This window comes from Oncorhynchus gorbuscha, linkage group LG01, assembly GCF_021184085.1.
Source record: "Oncorhynchus gorbuscha isolate QuinsamMale2020 ecotype Even-year linkage group LG01, OgorEven_v1.0, whole genome shotgun sequence".
Lineage (NCBI taxonomy): Eukaryota > Metazoa > Chordata > Actinopteri > Salmoniformes > Salmonidae > Oncorhynchus > Oncorhynchus gorbuscha.
Window position 1 is genome coordinate 31,899,601 of NC_060173.1, and position 22,131 is coordinate 31,921,731.

The following is a 22,131-nucleotide window of genomic DNA, read 5'->3' on the forward strand; positions in this document are numbered from 1 at the left end:
CACAGAGTAAAATACGAATACTTTTTTTTCAATATGGGATGGGATTAGAGGGGAGAGGCTACTGGAGAAAGAAAGAGAATGGGAGAGAAAGAGACTGTAAGTGAGTATTAAATAGGCTTTGCTGGTCCAATCCCTCAGCAACTGTCACAAGCACTAATCATCTGCAGATGATGTTCCTGAAAATGCCCCTAGCAATCCAGTCACTCTCCCCTCAGTCAATGGTTTCAGCAGAGCACAGAGTTACATTTAGGTAACCTGCCTACAAAATACAGTCTGAGACTGATAACACACACCCCTCACCATGGAGATACTGGGAAAGTGTGTTTTACAGCTCTCCACCCCTTCTCTATCACTGAACTCTCACTCCCTCTCTCATCTCTCCCTCCAGCCAGTTTCCCCTCCTGCTTTAATTCCTCCAATCCTCTTTGTAGGACTGACGTCTACAACTGTCACAAACAGAGCTAAGCCAGGAGAGGAGGAAAAATAGTCTGGTCGTCTCAGGAACAAACTGCTCTCACATTTCCACTAGCTCAGCTTCCAAAGCTCTCCAGGCCTTAGGGGGGCTGATCTACCCTCCCAGCTCCCTCTCCCCTTTGGGACTCACCACCCTGCCTGACCGGAGGACATCCAGGGGACACTCACTCAGCCTCACCCAGGACCTAGGATTTCAGCTCACTGCAACTGTATCCTCCTCAGAGGACTCCTGAGCCTGCAGCGTGACCCACCCTCCCTACTTCTGTCTAACGAAGAGAGAGGTAGTTCTCCATCTTTCTGTACATCAGTCTCAGGACCACCAGAGATCCCACTTTTAGGCCTTATCTCCCATAGACTGTATCTGCAGAGAGACAGGAGAACACCCCAAAGACAGTGACAGGAGGATTTAGAGGAGGGCTATTTAATTGACACAGTTGTGAGACAGTGTGTCTGTGTGTTTCTGATAACGACTGTGGCAGTGAATGGACACAGACCACTCATGTAAGCAGTGTGTTAGAGAAAGAACACACTCTGGGGAAGTCTGTTCTAGTGGCGTTGGGTGTGCAGGTGTCCGTGATATGCCAGGTTTGTTTGAATGAGGCATTGTAATTGTAAGGCATTGAATGTGCATGTGATACTTGATCGAGGCCTCAAGTGTGTCAGAGGCATTGGTTGTGTATGTGTGTGAGAGGTAAGTCAGGTTGTGTGCATGAGTGTGTGTGTGTGAAAGGAGTCAGTCAGGTCTGTGTGTGAGAGAGGACGACCGTGGAGGCCTTAGCCCTGGATTTCTCAGAGATGGAGGGTCAAGGCTACGACCGGTTTGGTGAGCTTGAGCAAGACACCTACCAGATCGACTACCGCCGTATAGTTGGTGACACTGAGCCTGCCAGGCCGCGCCTCTCGCCCCGTGAAGGGGAACACACACACCCCAACTCCAACCCTCGTGGAGCCTACACGCACACCAACCCTCACGGCCACGGGCACGAGACGGCCGCGCAGAGATACAATGCCACACGCATCCAAGCCGGATATGAACCTGAAAGGTGAGCCAGACACACACGCGCACACACACAGGTAACAAACAAAACTAGTCCGCCTATACCATTTGTCATCATCTAAACTCCAATTGCTCTAACCATCAGTCAACAACTAGGCCCTAGCTCGGTCCCAGGTGCCAGACCCCACTGGCCTAGTGAATTACTGGCTTTCATCTACATTAATGAACTACCAAACATCCATGTGCCAGTCAAGGTGTTGTCATTGACGTTGTCAGTGAGCTTTATAAATCCCAGTTATCTGCTATCAGGAGACAGTGACGTAACTAAAGCCTCTTACCTGCTGCTTGACCGTCACACAGAGTGAAAGACTTTCCGTTGACAGGGTTATAGAGTCTGTAGGTTCATCAACATTTCCAGATTACAGAGCCAAGCTATTTATCTAATTGAAAGGTAAACAACCACACTGAAGGTAAATTAGTGTTGTTTTGATGTTATCCCCTATCCATTCATATCATTAGGGGCTGTAGAAAGACAACTACGTACAGTACAGTCATGGCCAAAAGTTTTGAGAATGACACAAATATACATTTTCACAAAGTCTGCTGCCTCAGTTTGTGTGATGGCAATGTGCATATACTCCAGAATGTTATGAAGAGTGTTCAGATAAATTGCAATTAATTGCAAAGTCCCTCTTTGCCATGCAAATGAACTGAATCCCCCCAAAACATTTCCACTGCATTTCAGCCCTGCCATAAAAAGACCAGCTGACATCATGTCAGTGATTCTCTTGTTAACACAAGAGTGAGTGTTGACAAGGACAAGGCTGGAGATCACTATGTCATGCTGATTGAGTTCGAATAACAGACTGGAAGCTTCAAAAGGAGGGTGGTGCTTGGAATCATTGTTCTTCCTCTGTCAACCATGGTTACCTGCAAGGAAACACGTGCCGTCATCATTACTTTACACAAAAGGGGCTTCACAGGCAAGGATATTGCTGCCACTAAGATTGCACCTAAATCAACCATTTATCTGATCATCAAGAACTTCAAGGAGAGCGCATCAATTGCTGTGAAGAAGGCTTCAGGGCGCCCAAGAAAGTCCAGCAAGCGCCAGGACCGTCTCCTGAAGTTGATGAGCACCACCAGTAGAGAGCTTGCTCAGGAATGGCAGCAGGCAGGGGTGAGTGCATCTGCACGCACAGTGAGGTGAAGACTTTTGGAGGATGGCCTGGTGTCAAGAAGGGCAGCAAAGAAGCCACTTCTCTCCAGGAAAAACATCAGGGACAGACTGATATTATGCAAAAGGTACAGGGATTGGACTGCTGAGGACTGGGGTAAAGTAATTTTCTCTGATGAATCCCCTTTCTGATTGTTTGGGGAGGAGTACCAAAATAATGATGGTCCCCAAGAACACAGTGACCTCCATCATTCTTAAATGGAAGAAGTTTGGAACCACCAAGACTCTTTATATAGCTGGTCGCCCGGCAAAACTGAGCAATCGGGAAGAGAGGGGCCTTAGTCAGGGAGGTGACCAAGGACCTGAAGGTCACTCTGACAGGGCTCCAGAAGTCCTATGTGGAGATGGGAGAACCTTCCAGAAGCTCAACCCTCTCTGCAGCACTCCACCAATCAGAACTTTATAGTAGAGTGGCCAGACGGAAGTCACTCCTCAGTAAAAGGCACATGACAGCCTGCTTGGAGTTTGCCAAAAGGCACCTAAAGGACTCTTAGACCATGAGAAACAAAGTTCTCTGGTCTGATGAAACCAAGATTGAACTCTTTGGTCTGAATGCCAAGCGTCACATCTGAAGGAAGCCTGGCACCATCCCTACAGTGAAGCATGGTGGCATCATCATGCTGTGGTGATGTTTTTCAAATCAAATCAAATCAAAATCAAATCAAATGTATTTATATAGCCCTTCGTACATCAGCTGATATCTCAAAGTGCTGTACAGAAACCCAGCCTAAAACCCCAAACAGCAAGCAATGCAGGTGTAGAAGCACGGTGGCTAGGAAAAACTTCCTAGAAAGGCCAAAACCTAGGAAGAAACCTAGAGAGGAACCAGGCTATGTGGGGTGGCCAGTCCTCTTCTGGCTTGCGCCGAATACAATAGGTGTAGACCTTACAGTGAAATTCTTACTTACAGGCTCTAACCAATAGTGCGAAAAAAAAGGTGTGTGTGTGTAGGTAACTGAAGAAAAAGAACAGTACAAAGACATTTGAAAATAACAGTAGCAAGGCTATATACAGACACCGGTTAGTCAAGCTTATTGATGTAGTATGTACATGTGGGTATGGTTAAAGTGACTATGCATACATGATGAATAGAGAGTAGCAGTAGCGTAAAAGGAGGGGTTGACGGGTGGTGGGACACAATGAAGATATCCCGGTTAGCCAATGTGCGGGAGCACTGGTTGTTCGGGCCAATTCAAATCAAATCAAATCAAATCAAATTTATTTATATAGCCCTTCGTACATCAGCTGATATCTCAAAGTGCTGTACAGAAACCCAGCCTAAAACCCCAAACAGCAAACAATGCAGGTGTAAAAGCACGGTGGCTAGGAAAAACTCCCTAGAAAGGCCAAAACCTAGGAAGAAACCTAGAGAGGAACCGGGCTATGTGGGGTGGCCAGTCCTCTTCTGGCTGTGCCGGGTAGAGATTATAACAGAACATGACCAAGATGTTCAAATGTTCATAAATGACCAGCATGGTCAAATAATAATAAGGCAGAACAGTTGAAACTGGAGCAGCAGCACAGTCAGATGGACTGGGGACAGCAAGGAGCCATCATGTCAGGTAGTCCTGGGGCACGGTCCTAGGGCTCAGGTCCTCCGAGAGAGAAAGAAAGAGAGAATTAGAGAGAGCATATGTGGGGTGGCCAGTCCTCTTCTGGCTGTGCCAGGTGGAGATTATAACAGAACGTGGCCAAGATGTTCAAATGTTCATAAATGACCAGCATGGTTGAATAATAGTAAGGCAGAACAGTTGAAACTGGAGCAGGAGCATGGCCAGGTGGACTGGGGACAGCAAGGAGTCCTCATGTCAGGTAGTCCTGGGACATGGTCCTAGGGCCCAGGCCAGTTGAAACTGGAGCAGCAGCATGGCCAGGTGGACTGGGGACAGCAAGGAGTCATCATGTCAGGTAGTCCTGGGGCATGGTTCTAGGGCTCAGGTCCTCCGAGAGAGAGAAAGAAAGAGAGAAGGAGAGAATTAGAGAACGCACACTTAGATTTACACAGGACACCGAATAGGACAGGAGAAGTACTCCAGATAAACAAACTGACCCTAGCCCCCGACACATAAACTACTGCAGCATAAATACTGGAGGCTGAGACAGGAGGGTCAGGAGACACTGTGGCCCCATCCGAGGACACCCCGGACAGGGCCAAACAGGAAGGATATAACCCCACCCACTTTGCCAAAGCACAGCCCCCACACCACTAGAGGGAAATCTTCAACCACCAACTTACCATCCTGAGACAAGGCCGAGTATAGCCCACAAAGATCTCCGACACGGTACAACCCAAGGGGTGGGGGGGAACCCAGACAGGCCGACCACAACAGTGAATCAACCCACCCAGGTGACGCATCCCCCCAGGGACGGCACGAGAGAGCCCCAGCAAGCCAGTGACTCAGCCCCGTAACAGGGTTAGAGGCAGAGAATCCCAGTGGAAAACGGGGAACCGGCCAGGCAGAGACAGCAAGGGCGGTTCGTTGCTCCAGAGCCTTTCCGTTCACCTTCCCACTCCTGGGCCAGACTACACTCAATCATATGACCCACTGAAGAGATGAGTCTTCAGTAAAGACTTAAAGGTTGAGACCGAGTTTGCGTCTCTGACATGGGTAGGCAGACCGTTCCATAAAAATGGAGCTCTATAGGAGAAAGCCCTGCCTCCAGCTGTTTGCTTAGAAATTCTAGGGACAATTAGGAGGCCTGCGTCTTGTGACCGTAGCGTACGTATAGGTATGTACGGCAGGACCAAATCAGAGAGGTAGGTAGGAGCAAGCCCATGTAATGCTTTGTAGGTTAGCAGTAAAACCTTGAAATCAGCCCTTGCTTTGACAGGAAGCCAGTGTAGAGAGGCTAGCACTGGAGTAATATGATCAAATTTTTTGGTTCTAGTCAGGATTCTAGCAGCCGTATTTAGCACTAACTGAAGTTTATTTAGTGCTTTATCCGGGTAGCCGGAAAATAGAGCATTGCAGTAGTCTAACCTAGAATTGACGTAGTATGTACATTAATGTATAGTTAAAGTGACTATGCATATATGATAAACAGAGAGTAGCATCAGTGTAAAATAGGGTTTGGGGGGCGGGGCCCACAATGCAAATAGTCCGGGTAACCATTTGGTTACCTGTTCAGGAGTCTTATGGCTTGTGGGTAAAAACTGTTGAGAAGCCTTTTCTGTTGCGTCGTCAGCAAACTTAATGAAGGTGTTGGAGTCGTGCCTGGCCATGCAGTCGTGAGTGAACAGGGAGTACAGGAGGGGACTGAGCATGCACCCATGGGGAGCTCCAGTGTTGAGGATCAGCATGGCAGATGTGTTGCTACCTACCCTCACCACCTGGGGGCGGCCCGTCAGGAAGTCCAGGATCCAGTTGCAGAGGGAGGTGTCATTTGCAGACTGGCAGACTAGTCAGTATCGAGGGAAAGATGAAAGGAGCAAAGTGGTGAAAAACCTGCTCAGGACCTCTGACTGGGATGAAGGTTTACCTTCCAACAGGACAACGACCCAAAGCACACAGCTAAGACAACGCAGGAGTGGCTTCGGGACAAGTCTCTGAATGTCCTTGAGTAGCCCAGCCAGAGCCCAGACTTGAACCCGATCAAACATCTGGAGAGACTTGAAAATAGTTGTGCAGCGGCAATCCTCATCCAAACTTACAGAGCTTGAGTGGATCTGCAGAGAAGAATAGGAGAAACTCCCCAAATACAGGTGTGCCAAACTTGTAGCGTCATATCCAAGAAGACTCGAGGCTGTAATTGCTGCCAAAGGTGCTTCAACAAAGTACTGAGTAACTACTTATGTAAATGTGATTTCATAAAAAAAAAAAGAAATGGGCAATAATTTCTAAAAATGTTTTTGCTTTGTCATTATGGGCTATTGTGTGTAGATTGAGGTGAAAAAAACCTATTTAATCAATTTTAGGTAACAAAATACAGAAAAAGTCAAGGTGTCTGAATACTTCCCGAATTCACTGTGTGTGATATATAAACTCAGCAAAAAAAGAAACGTCCCTTTTTCAGGACCCTGTCTTTCAAAGATAATTCGTAAAAATGCAAATAACTTCACAGATCTTCATTGTAAAGGGTTTAAACACTGTATCACCCATGCTTGTTCAATGAACCATAAATAATGAATGAACATGCACCTGTGGAACGATTGTTAAGACACTAATAGCTTACAGACGGTAGGCAATTAAGGTCACAGTTATGAAAACTTAGGACACTAAAGAGGCCTTTCTACTGACTCTACTGAAACACCAAAAGAAAGATGCCCAGGGTCCCTGCTTATCTGCGTGAATGTGCCTTAGGCATGCTGCAAGGAGGCATGAGGACTGCAGATGTGACCAGGGCAATAAATGGCAATGTCCATACTGCGAGACGCATAAGACAGCGCTACAGGGAGACAGGACGGACAGCTGATCGTCCTCGCAGTGGCAGACCATGTGCAACAACACCTGCACAGCTTCGGTACATCTGAATATCACACCTGCGGGACAGGTACAGGATGGCAACAACAACTGCCCGAGTTACACCAGGAACGCACAAGCCCTGCATCAATGCTCAGACTGTCCGCAATAGGCTGAGAGAGGCTGAACTGAGGGCTTGTAGGCCTGTTGTAAGGCAGACATAACCGACAACAACGTCGCCTATGGGCACAAACCCACCGTCGCTGGACCAGACAGGACTGGCAAAAGGTGCTCTTCACTGACGAGTCACGCTTTTGTCTCATCAGGGGTGATGGTCAGATCGTTTATCGTCGAAGGAATGAGCGTTACACCGAGGCCTGTACTCTGGAGAAAAATCGATTTGGAGGTGGAGGGTCCGTCATGGTCTGGGGCGGTGTGTCACAGCATCCTCGGTCTGAGCTTGTTGTCATTGCTGGCAATCTCAACGCTGTGCGTTACAGGCAAGACATCCTCCCTCATGTGGTACCCTTCCTGCAGGCTCATCCTGACATGAGCCTCCAGCATGACAATGCCACTAGCCATACTACTCGTTCTGTGCGTGATTTCCTGCAAGACCGGAATGTCAGTGTTCTGCCATGGCCAGCGAAGAGCCCGGATCTCAATCCCATTGAGCATGTCTGGGACCTGTTGGATCAGAGGGTGAGGGCTAGGGCCATTACCCCCAGAAATGTCCGCAAACTTGCAGGTTCCTTGGTGGAAGAGTGGGGTAACATCTCACAGCAAGAACTGGCAAATCTGGTGCAGTCCATGAGGAGGAGATGCACTGCAGTACTTAATGCAGCTGGTGGCCACACCAGATACTGACTATTAATTTTGACCCCCCTCCTTTGTTCAGGGACACATTATTCCATTTCTGTTTGTCACATGTCTGTGGAACTTGTTCAATTTATGTGTCAGTTGTTGAATCTTATGTTCATACAAATATTTACACATGTTAAGTTTTCTGAAAATAAACGCAGTTGACAGTGAGAGGACGTTTCTTTTTTTGCTGAGTTTATATATACACACATGTACTGTATATATACTGCATGTGTGTGTTCCAGCATGGCCGACTACCTGATCAGTGGAGGGACAGGGTACGTGCCTGAAGATGGACTGACGGCTCAGCAGCTCTTCTCTATCGGGGATGGACTCACATATAAGTAAGATTTTTTTTATACATTCTACCAGACTTAGAGAGGAGCATTTCCAATGATCTTGATTGAAATTCTTGAAATGTTTCCAATTGAAAGTGTATGACAGAGAGTGACTCAGCCTGGTCTCATAGATCAGCATAGTAAACATACAGTATATCCGGGACACTCAAACTAGTATGATATGTAGTAGTCCTAGTTCTGATACATGTGGACATGTGCTCCTCCACCTAAATTTGAAACATTTCATAGATTGCTGAATATGTATGGATATTTTTCTTTTTTTTTCTTTATTTAACCAGGCAAGTCAGTTAAGAACAAATTCTTATTTTCAATGACGGCTTAGGAACAGTGGGTTAACTGCCTGTTCAGGAGCAGAACGACAGATTTGTACCTTGTCGGCTCGGGGTTTTGAACTTGCAACCTTCCGGTTACTAGTCTAGCACTCTAACCACTAGGCTACCCTGTCGCTGGTGTGTTATCTTAATGACCACACTAATGTATCATAGATATAACAAATCCTCTCTCAGCAGAGACCCACTTCAGTAAGACGTTATAAGTGTTAGTGTGATACCAACATTCATTGACTGCTGTGATGATATGGTGACACCAGACCAGTAGAATAATCATCATTATGCAGCCTTACATAAGAGGAATATTTTATTTTCAAATTAGAATGAGTATATTAGGCTTGTGTTATCAGTCCTAATGGAGATTTACACAGAGAGAACATCATATCCTCACATCTAGTACAGTGGGAGGATTAGAAAAAGGCTTTATTTCCAGTCTGTGTGAGAGTGTGTGATATGCAAAGTGGTTGAGGGTGTAGGGATGTGACTCTGTGCTGGGCAGGGGTCAAGGGACTGGTGCTGGGACACAAGGCGTGGGAAGTGTTCACACAACAGGTCCCTCACTGTTTGGCAGAATGATGTGTATCCACCTTTCAGGACAACATGATATGTCAGTATTCATAGACCACACAATATTCTCTCTGTTAATTTGTTTTTTGTCCCTCTCCTCCCTCTACAGTGATTTCCTGATTCTGCCTGGTTTCATAGACTTTATTTCTGATGAAGTGGTGAGTATCCAGTGTGTTTGCTTAACCTTTTATTTCCTAATTAACAACAGAAGCTACAGTATCATAGCCATGCTACTGCTTTAGTCAACTCCATTGCTGTTTTCTGGCATATGATGTCGTACCTATACATACACAGCCCAGTATAGCCCTGTGTGTGTGTGTGCAACCACTCCTCTCATGTGGTCCTCTCTGCCTCCCTGAGGAGAACAGGAGGCTGCTTTATGTTCCTCTCTGTTGAATAACGTGTGTACACACACACACACACACACACACACACACACACACACACACACACACACACACACACACACACACACACACACACACACACACACACACACACACACACACACACACACACACACACACACACACACACACACACACACACACACACACACACACACACACACACACACACACACACACACACACACACACACACACACTCTCGGCTGTTACATAGCCAGTCAGACCACTTCACTCCACAACAACACTGAGAATAGCAACACCAGTCCCTCATGGCTGAGAGTCAGAGTCATGCCCGGGGTAATTGCTTTAGTAGGCTACAGGTGCTGGTGTTTTTAGCTTGTTTGTTCTCTACTGGCAGAAGGGTATGTCTCCTGTTGTACATGACTGTACATACAGGACTGAGCAGGGACAGCTGATGTCCATGCTGCCACCTAATGGCAATGAGGAGGTGTTGCATGTTCAGATTGGTCTTTCCTTCCAGTCACAGGTATTTGGTGACAGGGTGTCATTATTTATGTAGTTAAGTTTTTCTTCTCAGATCACTGTAATGTGATGATAATTATCTATTTCCTCCTCTACTTCCTGTTTCTAGGACCTGACCTCAGCTCTGACCAGGAAGATCACCCTGAAGACTCCTATCATCTCATCTCCCATGGATACAGTCACTGAGTCCTCCATGGCCATTGCTATGGCTGTGAGTATAGAGCCACTCCTCATCTCCTCAGCCAGCCAACAGCAATAAGACAAGACCACAAATCTGTTATAAAACTTTTAAAATGTTTTAAAACTATACAAATTTACTAGTGGTATTTTTGATTGTGGTAATGAGTTTTTATCTATTTCCATAAATAAAAATAAAATATGTCTTGTAATACATGGACTCTGGTTGACACATATTGAAGTCTGATTGGATTGTTCGGCAAACCCTGATTGGTCAGTGCTTTGTTTGTTATAGCTCATGGGCGGGATCGGGATCATGCACCATAACTGTACTCCAGAGTTCCAGGCCAACGAGGTCCGCTTGGTTAAGGTAAGATGGCTAGCGGTGGGACAACATGATGATATACAGTATATTGATAGATCGTTACATCAACAGTATAAAGTCTCATGTCACAACGTCATTTGACAATGTAACAGTACATGAATACACGTAAACTTGCTGTTTTAATAAATACAAATGTACATTCGCTGAATGATGTTTATGTATTTGTGGTCAGAAATTTGAGCAGGGTTTCATCACAGACCCAGTGGTGATGAGTCCTCGCCACACAGTGGGAGACGTATTCGAAGCCAAGGTCCGCCACGGCTTCTCTGGCATCCCTGTCACCGAGACGGGCAAGATGGGCAGCAAGCTGGTGGGCATCGTCACCTCCCGAGACATTGACTTCCTCTCAGAGAAAGACCATGACAGACCCCTGGAAGAGGTGTGTGGGGATGACATGTTTGTTTGTACACGTCCAATATTGACAATATACTATCAAAACACATTGTAAACTGGATGAGTCTATTTCTTGAATAATTGAATACTATTCCTGTGAGGTTTACATGAATGGCTGATTCTTGCAGGCTATGACAAAGAGGGAAGATTTAGTGGTTGCACCAGCTGGCGTCACACTGAAAGAGGCCAACGACATCCTGCAGCGCAGCAAGAAAGGTGCTGTATGGTAGTGACACAACATTTCCTGTAGTGACACTTTAGAGAGGACATGGCAAAAGATCAATCTTTGTTTGGAACTTCTGTCTCTCTCAGGTAAACTGCCCATAGTGAATGACAGTGATGAGCTAGTTGCCATCATCGCCAGGACAGACTTGAAGAAGAACCGAGACTACCCACTTGCCTCTAAAGACTCCAGGAAACAGCTGCTGTGTGGAGCGGCCATCGGAACCAGAGAGGAGGACAAATGCAGACTGGACCTGCTGATGCAGGCTGGGGTTGATGTGGTAGTGCTGGTGGGTCTGGGGAAGTTGAGTTGTTTATATTGTATTTTTGGTTACTTGTCTTATCTTTGGGTTCCGCTCCTCTCTAACCCCTGTCTGTTTACCATGTAGGACTCCTCCCAGGGGAACTCTGTCTATCAGATCAACATGATCAACTACATCAAACAGAAATACCCTGAACTACAGGTGGTGGGAGGAAACGGTGAGTTTCCTCTACCTCCTCTAGCAATGTCTCTTTCATTTTAATCTCACACATTTTCTTTCTTTCTTTCTTCCCCATTCTCAATTTACATTCTCTATGTGTATCTCTGTATCTCTGTCTGTGTGTGTGTGTGTGTGTGTGTAGTGGTGACTGCAGCCCAGGCTAAGAATCTGATTGATGCGGGTGTGGACGCTCTGAGGGTGGGGATGGGCTGCGGCTCCATCTGCATCACCCAGGAAGGTAACGAGAGACCGGGGAGGAACAGCAAATGAGGAGGGAGGAGAGTGTACAGTTTGTACAAATGTTTAGTTAAAAAGACAAACTATTTGTTGTCCAATCGCTGACACGTTGCTGACATGTTGCTTTGTGTTATGTTTGTATTGTGTGCCAGTGATGGCGTGTGGGCGTCCCCAGGGCACATCAGTGTACAAGGTGGCAGAGTACGCCAGGCGCTTCGGTGTGCCCGTCATTGCAGACGGAGGCATCCAGACCGTTGGACATGTGGTAAAAGCTCTCGCACTTGGGGCATCCACAGGTGTGTATTTGTGTGTGTGTGTGTGTGTGTGTGTGTGTGTGTGTGTGTGTGTGTGTGTGTGTGTGTGTGTGTGTGTGTGTGTGTGTGTGTGTGTGTGTGTGTGTGTGTGTGTGTTGAACCCACCAAGCATTATAATTAGCCTTTCCCACAAACAGGAAAATGTACACCATACTATCAATGGTCTAACTTTCACCTCCTTCCACCTCTGACTTCTATGCCTTCAGTGATGATGGGGTCATTGCTCGCAGCAACCACAGAGGCCCCGGGGGAGTATTTCTTCTCAGATGGCGTGCGGCTGAAGAAGTACCGCGGGATGGGCTCCCTGGACGCCATGGAGAAGAACAGCAGCAGCCAGAAACGCTACTTCAGGTAGAGAGAGAGACACGGTGTGTCTTGTGTATTTCCAGTAATTAGGGCAAAGGCCAGAGGTGTGAGGAGGAGAAGGTGTGTGTGTGTTATCTATTTGCAGTGATAGGGATACTGTGATTGTGTGTTTATCTCGACAGTGAGGGGGACAAGGTGAAGGTGGCTCAGGGTGTGTCAGGGTCGGTTCAGGATAAAGGTTCTATACATAAGTTTGCCCCCTACCTCATCGCTGGCATACAACATGGCTGCCAAGACATCGGAGCCAAGAGCCTCTGCATACTGCGGTAAGTCTGAACAGATGTTAGATAGTGTTATTGTATTCCACTTTAATATGATCTGTGTCTCTCTGTTCCATTGATGTGATATAATTGTATTGTTGTATGTTATTCCAGGTCCATGATGTACTCTGGGGAGCTGAAGTTTGAGAAGAGGACCATGTCAGCTCAGGTTGAGGGGGGAGTACACGGGCTCCACTCGTAAGTCTGCCCCTGCCTGGCTCTCGCATCGTTTACACATCCTGTCCTGTGGTATTCGTTGTAGATCCTGTGCTTACTCTCCTCTGTGATCGACTAACCTGTCCTGTTATGTCCCATGTTCTGTGTCCGATGTCCTTTATCTCTGGCCTGGGTGGTAGTGTGTGAGTGGGTGTGTTTGTTCTCACCAGTGCCGTCCATATCTCCTTTACTATATGTTGTTTAGGAGTTGCTACTTAAACCGGAGATTGGCAGTTATACCATACGAGGTGAATTGTGGGTGCAGGCTTTCACTCCAGCCAAAGCAGTAACAGCAGATGCAAGTAATTCACTTTTGACTATGATTGGTTGATTTATTGTTGTGGATGTGTCACGGCTTTAGCTGGAGCAGAATCCTGCACCTACTCTGACCATTTGTGGATAGAATTGCCTACCCCTGACCTAAACAGTAGCACTGAAGCAAGCAAAACATCACAATGTCTGTCTTCTCTCTTTCTCTGACTCATGCTCTCATCATAGATATTCTTTTGTGCCATGTAAGTACATTCTCCCTGTGCTCACAACTCTAACTCTTTTCCTACTGCAATTTTCTCCGTTGGTCCCTTTTTGATTTCAGGAAGACCCAAAAATCAAGGTCATTACTTTTTTTAAAGCCCCACCAATTTCTTAAAACCCTCAATGTAGTTTATGTAGTGTAATATGAGTTTCAATTAAGCTTGACTTGTATTCCTGACAGTTGTCTCTGTGTGTTGTCTTCCTGTAGTTATGAGAAGCGGCTATACTGAGGGAGGAGGGAGAGTGAGCTCACGAGCAGCACCCAGTGTACCCTCACCAGCAGCCACCAGGCACAACGGATACATGTGACCTACCTACAACCACTACTCAACCTCCACCCGTGTTACCACATCTGACCTACCTACAACCACTACTCAACCTCCACCCAAATTACCACATCTGACCTACCTACAACCATTACTCAACCTCCAACCAAGTTACCACATCTGACCTACCTACAACCATTACTCAACCTCCACCCATTTTACCACATCTGACCTACCTACAACCATTACTCAACCTCCACCCAAGTTACCACATCTGACCTACCTACAACCATTACTCAACCTCCACCCAAGTTACCACATCTGACCTACCTTCAACCATTACTCAACCTCCACCCAAGTTACCACATCTGACCTAACCATAGCTACTACTCAGTTAAACCATTACAAAACCTTTGGCTATACAAGGGAAGACCCCTGGACTCCTCTCCTCTTGTCTACCTCTACCTACTCTTTCTCTGTGTTGTGTAAGATGCTTTTGAGAGACCAAAGAGTCACCTCTGACCTATGACTTAATTGATGTTATGACATAAACCACAGGGACTAGGGACTAAGCTTCAATGGTCAGATGTATTGGGTTATGGCACAGAGCCATCGGGCTGTATAAATCAAATCAAATTGTATTAGTCACATGCGCCAAATACAACAGGTGTAGACCTTACAGTGAAATGCTTACATATGAGCCCCTAACCAACAGTACCGTTTCAAAAAGTACGCATAAGAGATAAAAGTAACAAGTAATTAAAGAGCAGCATTAAAAATAACAATATATACAGGGGGGTGTCGGTACAGAGTCAATGTGCGGGAGCACCGGTTAGTTGAGGTAGTGTGTACATGTGGGTAGAGTTAATTAAAGTGACTATGCATAGATGACAACAGAGAGTGGCAGTTGTGTGGAGGGGGGAATGCAAATAGTCTGGGTTGCCATTTGACTAGATGTTCAGGAGTCTTCTGGCTTGGGGGTAGAAGCTGTTTAGAAGCCTCTTGGACCTAGACTTGGCGCTCCGGTACCGCTTGCCGTGTGGTAGCAGAGCGAACAGTCTATGACTAGGGTGGCTGGAGTCTTTGACCATTTTTTATATGTATGTAGCTAATGTAGAACTGTGACTACTGTGTCCTGTTTAAACATAATAATCCTTGTTTTATGTACCCTGTAACTCTTTAAACCAGTTCTGGTTGATCATGGTCCTAGGTCTCAGATGTGTTTGGAGCACAGTTGGCACCTTGCTTGGGGAGGACGGCCTCTTGGTAATGGCTGGAGCAGTATGGTATGAAATACATCAAACATAGTTTCCATGTGTTTGATTCTATTCGCTCTGTTCCAGTCATTATTATGAGCAGTCCTCCCCTCAGCAGCCTCCACTGGTTTGGAGGTACAGTATTGTTTTTTACTGTATGGAATAGCCTAGAGGTCTGTCTTGTGGCTCTACTGTAGAGAGGACCAAAGCTAGGATAAGCTATAAGGTATGTGCTAGCCTTAAATCAGGGATAACCACAGCGCCTTAAGACTGCACATGGAGGCTATACCAGTGTTGTAGTACTAGAGTCCGGGGGCCTCATTTGATCAAATCTGTGGGTAAACAATGTGAGAGATGATTTCCATGCAAAGTGTGAGATTTATCACTATGAACTTTGCTTGAGAGTGTGCATACATTTATGCACAGCCATAACAATGCATAGGCACAGTGCAAAGTGGCGGAATAAGGGAACTGCTTGTCAAGCATAGAATGGGGAAAATATTCTGTATGTTGAAAATGTGTGAAATTGTGTGTTGAGTAATAATTAAATCATTCTTCGATTTAATTGTATTCCATTGTGAATCTTTATTTGTACAATTTTCTACATTGTAGAATAACAGTAAAGACATCAGAACTATGAAATAACACATGGAATCATATAGTAAGCAAAAAAGTGTTAAACAAATCAAAATACATTTTATATTCTTCAAGGTAGCCACCCTTTGCACTGATGACAGCTTTGCACACTCTTGGCATTCTCTCAACCAGCTTCATGAGGTAGTGACCTGGAATGAATTTCAATTAACGAGTGGGCCTTGTTAATTTGTGTAATTTCTTTCCTTAATGCGTTTGAGACAGTCTGTTGTGTTGTGACAAGGTAGGGGTGGTATACAGAAGATAGCCCTATTTGGTAAAAGACCAAGTACATATTAGGGCAAGAACAGCTCAAATAACAAAGGGAAACCGATCTTTCATTACTTTAAGAAAATCTGTCAATACGGAAAATCTGTCAATACGGAAAATCTGTCAATACGGAAATTGGTCAATCGGAAAAACCATCAAGCACTATGATGAAACTGGATTTCATGAGGACCGCCACAGGAAAGGAAGACCTCTGCTGCAGTTACCTCTGCAGGAGAGACAAGGACAAGTTCATTAGAGTTAACTGCAACTCAGATTGCAGCCCAAATCAATGCTTCACAGAGCTCAAGTAACAGACACATCTCAACATCAACTGTTCAGAGGAAACTGCGTGAATCAGGTCACCATGGTCAAATTGCTGCAAAGAAATCACTACTAAAGGACCCCAATATGAAGAAGAGACTTGCTTGGGCCAAGAAACACGAGCAATACACATTAGCCCGGTAGAAATCTGTCCTTTGGTCTGATGAGTCCAAATGTGAGATGTTTGCTTCCAACCGCTGTGTCTTTGTGAGACACAGAGTAGGTGAACGGATGATCTCCACGTGTGTGGTTCCACTGTGAAGCATGGAGGAGGTGGTGTGGGGGTGTTTTGCTGGTTACACTGATTTTTTAAACCAATATGGATACCACATTCTGCAATGATACGGCATCCCATCTGGTTTGGACTTAGTGGGACTATCATTTGTTTTTCAACAGGACAATGACCCAAACACACCCTGAACAGGCAATTAACCCACTAGGCCGTCATTGAAAATAAGAATTTGTTCTTAACTGACTTGCCTAGTAAAATAAAGGTAAAAAAATTAGATCAAGGAGAGTGATGGAGTGCTGCATCAGATGACCTGGCCTCCACAATCACCAACCTCAAACAAATTGAGATGGTTTGGGATGAGTTGGACAGCAGAGTGAAGAAAAAGCAGCCAACAAGTGCTCAGCATATGTGGAAACTCCTTCAAGACTGTTGGAAAAGCATTCCTCATGATGCTGGTTGAGAGAATGCCAAGTGTGTGCAAAGCTGTCATCAGTGCAAAGGGTGGCTACTTTGGAGAATATAAAATGTTTTTGATTTGTTTAACACTTTGGGTTGCTATGTGATTCCATATGTGTTATTTCATAGTTTTGATGTCTTCACTCTTATTGAACAATGTAGAAAATAGTCAAAATAAAGAAAAACCCTTGAATGAGTAGGTGTGTCCAAACTTTTGACTGGTACTGTATAATTGGACCATGTCAGAACATCTGTTTATGATAATAATTCATATAAAGTAGGCTACAGTCAGGTGCAGGTGAAATACTATAAAAGACAGATGGGAAATCAAACGAGAGTTAGCTGAGCTTGCTCTTTCTGCACACGCTGCATTTTGCAGAGAGTGCATTTTTAGAGATCGGTGGGACTTTTTACAGATTGGCTCATCAGATATCGTTTCCCAAATCTTATTGGATTTTTATTTAAGACCTGCTTTAGAAAGGCACACACACATGCTATTCCGGTGCACATGCAAGTGCTATCCACCCTCTGGTTTTTGCCAACGGGAACTTTTCAGTGTGAGCTTGCCGATCGGCATCTCACAGCCCTTGATGAGCCTATGTTTTGGATGCAGTCATCAGCAAAACGACCAGTTACATAAAATGTCCATACACCATCGCACAACAGGTTGAAGTCAATAGGGGTTTCTTTGCCATCAGCGTTCCCAAATATGAACGGAGTAATGGATGGCCCCCACATCGCCATAATAGAACCATCCCAAAATGAGTTAAACTATGCAGCCTCAGCCAGCATGTGAACAGAAAAGGCTTCCACTCATCTGCAGGTGATAGGTTAAGTGATGTGCAAAATAAGTTGTTGAATGTGGTGGCCATGTGGAAAGCACAACTCGTTCATTCTGCAGAACAGCGACGGCACAGTTGCTTGCGAAAGTATTCACCCCCTTTGTCATTTTTCCTATTGTGTTGCCTTACAACCTAGATTTAAAATATTTTTTTTTAGGGTTGGTATAATTTGATTTACACAACATGCCTACCACTTTGAAGATGCAAAATATTTTTTTATTGTGAAACAAACAGAACTTGAGCATGCATAACTATTCATCCCCCCCAAAGTCAATACTTTGTAGAACCACCTTTTGCAGCAATTACAGCTGCAAGTCTCTTGGGGTATGTCTCTACAAGCTTGGCACATCTAGCCACTGGGATTTTTGCCCATTCTTCAAGGCATAACTGCTCCAGCTCCTTCAAGTTGGATGGGTTCTGCTGGTGTACAGAAATCTTTAAGTCATACCACAGATTCTCAATTGGATTGAGGTCTGGGCTTTGACTAGGCCATTCCATGACATGTAAATGTTTCCCCTTAAACCATTTGAGTGTTACTTTAGTAGTATGCTTAGGGTCATTGTCCTGCTGGAAGGTGAACCTCTGTCCCAGTCTCAAATCTCTGGAAGACTGAAACAGGTTTCCCTCAAGAATTTCCCAGTATTTAGTGCCATCCATCATTCCTTCAATTCTGATCAGTTTCCCAGTCCCTGACGATGAACAATATCTCCATAGTGAAGCATGGTGGTGGCAGCATCATGCTGTGTGGATATTTTTCAAGGATGGTGTTCTCAGGGTGATGAGAGGTGTTGGGTTTGCGCCAGAAATAGCGTTTTCCTTGATGGCCAAAAAGCTCAATTTTAGTCTCATCTGTCCAGAGTACCTTCTTCCATATGTTTGGGGAGTCTCCCACATACCTTTTGCTAGTTTTTCTTTAAGCAATGGCTTTTTTTCTGGCTACTCTTCTGTAAAGCCCAGCTCTGTGGAGTGTACGGCTTAAAGTGGTCCTATGGACAGATACTCCAATCTCCACTGTGGAGCTTTGTAGCTCCTTCAGAGTTATCTTTTTCTCTTTGTCTCTTTGTTGCCTCTGATTAATGCCCTCCTTGCCTGGTCCGTATTTTTTGGAGGGCGGCACTCTCTTGGCAGGTTTGTTGTGGTGCCATATTCTTTCCATTTTTTTATAATGGATTTAATGGTGCTCCGTGGGATGTTCAAAGTTTCTAATGTTTTTTTATAACCCAACCCTGATCTGTACTTCTTCACAACTTTGTTCTCCACAACTTTGTTCTCCACAACTTTGTTCTCCACAACTTTGTTCTCCACAACTTTGTCTCCACAACTTTGTCTCCACAACTTTGTTCTTCACAACTTTGTTCTCCACAACTTTGTCTCCACAACTTTGTCTCCACAACTTTGTTCTCCACAACTTTGTTCTCCACAACTTTGTCTCCACAACTTTGTCTCTACAACTTTGTCTCCGCAACTTTGGCACGCACCACTTTTCCATATTTTTTGTTGTTGTTGAATTTTTTTAAACAAGAATTTTTTTCAATTTCTATTCACCTATTTGAACTATTTTGTGTATGTCCATTACATTAAATCCAAATAAATATCTATTTAAATTGCAGGTTGTAATGCAACAAAATAGGAAAAATGCCAAAGGGGGATGAATACTTTTGCAAGGCACGGTATATGCCTACAGGAGGGTGCTGTTAAGGATGGATGGCATATTAGTGAGTTGTCTAGCTACTCATTTGAAGTATATTTGCCATTGCTAAAGTGACTTGAATTGTCCTAATGGTCCTCTCTTTTTATCTATGTTTTAATTTGTACAGGTAACCACAACTGAGTGAGCAAAGTAAAACATTTTGATTGTACTCAATCTCTGACACTAGGCACCTCTATTTCAGTCTCGGAAAATTATATGTTTTTCGTAGCTTTTTTTGTTTGCCCGTTGTTGGTTATATTTCATGGTATGGCTTAGTGTATTCCCCACAGGCTTTAAAGAGATTCTTTTGACCGTATGTGAACCACCGGCTTGATTCGTAAGTCGCTCTGGATAAGAGCGTCTGCTAAATGACTTAAATGTAAATGTAAATGTAATTCGGTTCTAGTAGCAACATTAAAAAAAAAAACTTTTAAATTGGAATAAAGTAGAGACTCAGAGCTACTAAAGGGAATATCAGCCATACACTGCAGTTGAGGAACAATGGGAAAGTAATTCTGCTTTGAAAGTTTATAAACTTGTAACCCCACTTTTGAGGAAAGGGCCCTTGGATGTTTTGATACATGGTAGACCTACTGGAGAGCTCTTTGTCTACATCTATTCTGCATCATTCACACCCTCTTAAGTCTTAGCCCCACCCATCTCTTTACAATTTCTACTTTATCTACTCTTTGGCCTATACCCTAATCTGACTTTGAAAGTGTCCAGATAAAAATTATTTATAATTAGATGATGCTTACCCAGCCACTTGTCTACATTGATGGGTCATGTGAAAGAAATGCTACAACCACCCCCAACCACATCTAGTTATGTGTATGGGTCACTATTGTCTATACATGTACACATGTTCCTGAAATACAATAAATGGCCATAATCAACCTCAGACACACCTCAAGTAATCATTCTCTTGCTAAGTGGAGTCTTGTTTAGATGTGTAGCTACCTGGCTAAACAATAAACTATATTCCCAACCCATAGCTACAGTACAAATGGATTGTCATAGCTTGTCACTATGCATAAAATGCTACAGTATGAATATGCAGGTAGCTAAAGCGAACAAACTAGGTTCAAAGCTAGCTAGCTAACATTGGGCTACAACTAGCAATGCAAATAGATTTCTAGGATCCTAATAATATTACCACACAGATCATACACGTTATGTTAGCTAGTGATCCAGCTAACTAACAGTACACTTTAACTTGCAATGAAAATGACTTTCTGACAAAATTAGAAATGTATAATATCTGAAAATGTAGCTAGACTCTTACCCGTGTACATGGATAAACACTTCACGGCAGCATCTCTTTTCCGTTTGCTTTGTAGCTAGGCTAGTTCACATATTCCAGAAAGCATTTCTGCCAAAAAACACATTTTGATAAAAATGTTTTTGTTAAAATGCCTCCCCTGTGAATTAGTGACGTGCGACATACACTTAGCTTATTAAACATTCTAAATTCCCTTCGTAAGTAGTATTTTATAAAAATTTCTACCGCAATATTGATAAATAAGGTCCCAGGACTTGGACTTGACTTGGACTCGAGTCATGATTTTCATGACTTATGACTTGACTCGGACTCGACCAGTGAAGACTCGGACTCGATCAGTAGTGATTTCTCTTTGTAATCTCTTTGTTGCATGATTTAACAAAGTAGCTACAACAGCAAATATTAGTGCTGTATTATGTAGATATCTTTACAATGTGCAACAATGTAACAGAATTTAGATTTTTAAATGGTTGGACCACAGCTTTTAGCACTACCAAGGAACTCTTGACTCAAGTATAAAGGACTTTAACACTAGGGACTTTGGACTCGACTCTGACTCAAGGTTTAGTGTGTTGACTACATCACCGGTCTACACTGTGGATATTGCTGTAATCAGGCTCTCACTGGATTCTCATCAGTTTGGAATCAAACAAAACAGATAGAAAGTAGATACCCAAATTCTGTTTTGTCTTTGTGTAAAGTTTTGTGATGTGTTATCTGATGAGAGCATACTTGTACAGTGACTTTGGCCTAGTGTTTAATTTATCAGTAGACTGTTAATAATATGATGTATTTGTAAATATATACTGTAGTATTTGAGTGGATTTGAGAAAAGGAATATATATGTAGCCCACAATATAATACTGTATACCGTGTAACATACCTAGGGCTGGTTTCCTGAACACAGACTAAGCCTAGGCATGGACTTAATCATGCTCAATGTAGTGTGTGTCCTGGAAACCACCCCTGGATGTCTTTCTATAATTATCTTGTTAACCAGGCTGCATGTACTGCTACTGCAGATGTAGGATCTTAATTTGATCACAATTTTGTTGCTCAGAATGTTCTTACACAGCAGGAAATGCAAGCTTGTAGTGTATTTGAGTTTGAAAAAGGCTTCTAAAGTTTGTAATTTCCAGTTTAAAATGTCAGACTTGATTTGCCCCAACAAAAATGTATCAAC

At 44.2% G+C, this 22,131-nt stretch overlaps 1 protein-coding gene across 3 annotated transcripts; it reads left to right on the top strand.

The window, feature by feature from the left end:
• The first annotated feature begins 450 nt into the window (after positions 1 to 450).
• On the top strand, positions 451 to 14,826 carry LOC124036137 (inosine-5'-monophosphate dehydrogenase 1a). 3 transcript variants are annotated; one of them, XM_046350329.1, is made up of 17 exons: positions 452 to 683; positions 1,268 to 1,517; positions 8,212 to 8,310; positions 9,331 to 9,379; positions 10,224 to 10,325; positions 10,587 to 10,661; positions 10,849 to 11,055; positions 11,198 to 11,285; positions 11,382 to 11,581; positions 11,681 to 11,771; positions 11,916 to 12,011; positions 12,163 to 12,306; positions 12,531 to 12,675; positions 12,813 to 12,956; positions 13,065 to 13,148; positions 13,665 to 13,681; positions 13,909 to 14,826. In XM_046350329.1, exons 2-17 carry the CDS (start codon positions 1,270 to 1,272, stop codon positions 14,007 to 14,009), a joined length of 1,890 nt encoding a protein of 629 aa, XP_046206285.1. In that variant the 5' UTR covers positions 452 to 683; positions 1,268 to 1,269; the 3' UTR covers positions 14,010 to 14,826. The 3 variants fall into 3 exon arrangements, with proteins under 3 accessions (XP_046206295.1, XP_046206285.1, XP_046206275.1); XM_046350339.1 differs by lacking the exon at positions 13,665 to 13,681 and adding an exon at positions 13,762 to 13,779 and having other exon boundaries at positions 451 to 1,517; XM_046350319.1 differs by having other exon boundaries at positions 452 to 1,517.
• Positions 14,827 to 22,131: the final 7,305 nt, after the last annotated feature.

Bases quoted from the DNA above. Each gene is read 5' to 3' on its own strand.
- LOC124036137 (XM_046350319.1), top strand. From the start codon at position 1,270: ATGGAGGGTCAAGGCTACGACCGGTTTGGTGAGCTTGAGCAAGACACC. The intron at 1,518-8,211 runs GTGAGCCAGACA...TGTGTGTTCCAG, and splicing joins GCCGGATATGAACCTGAAAG to CATGGCCGACTACCTGATCA. The intron at 11,772-11,915 runs GTGAGTTTCCTC...GTGTGTGTGTAG, and splicing joins ACAGGTGGTGGGAGGAAACG to TGGTGACTGCAGCCCAGGCT.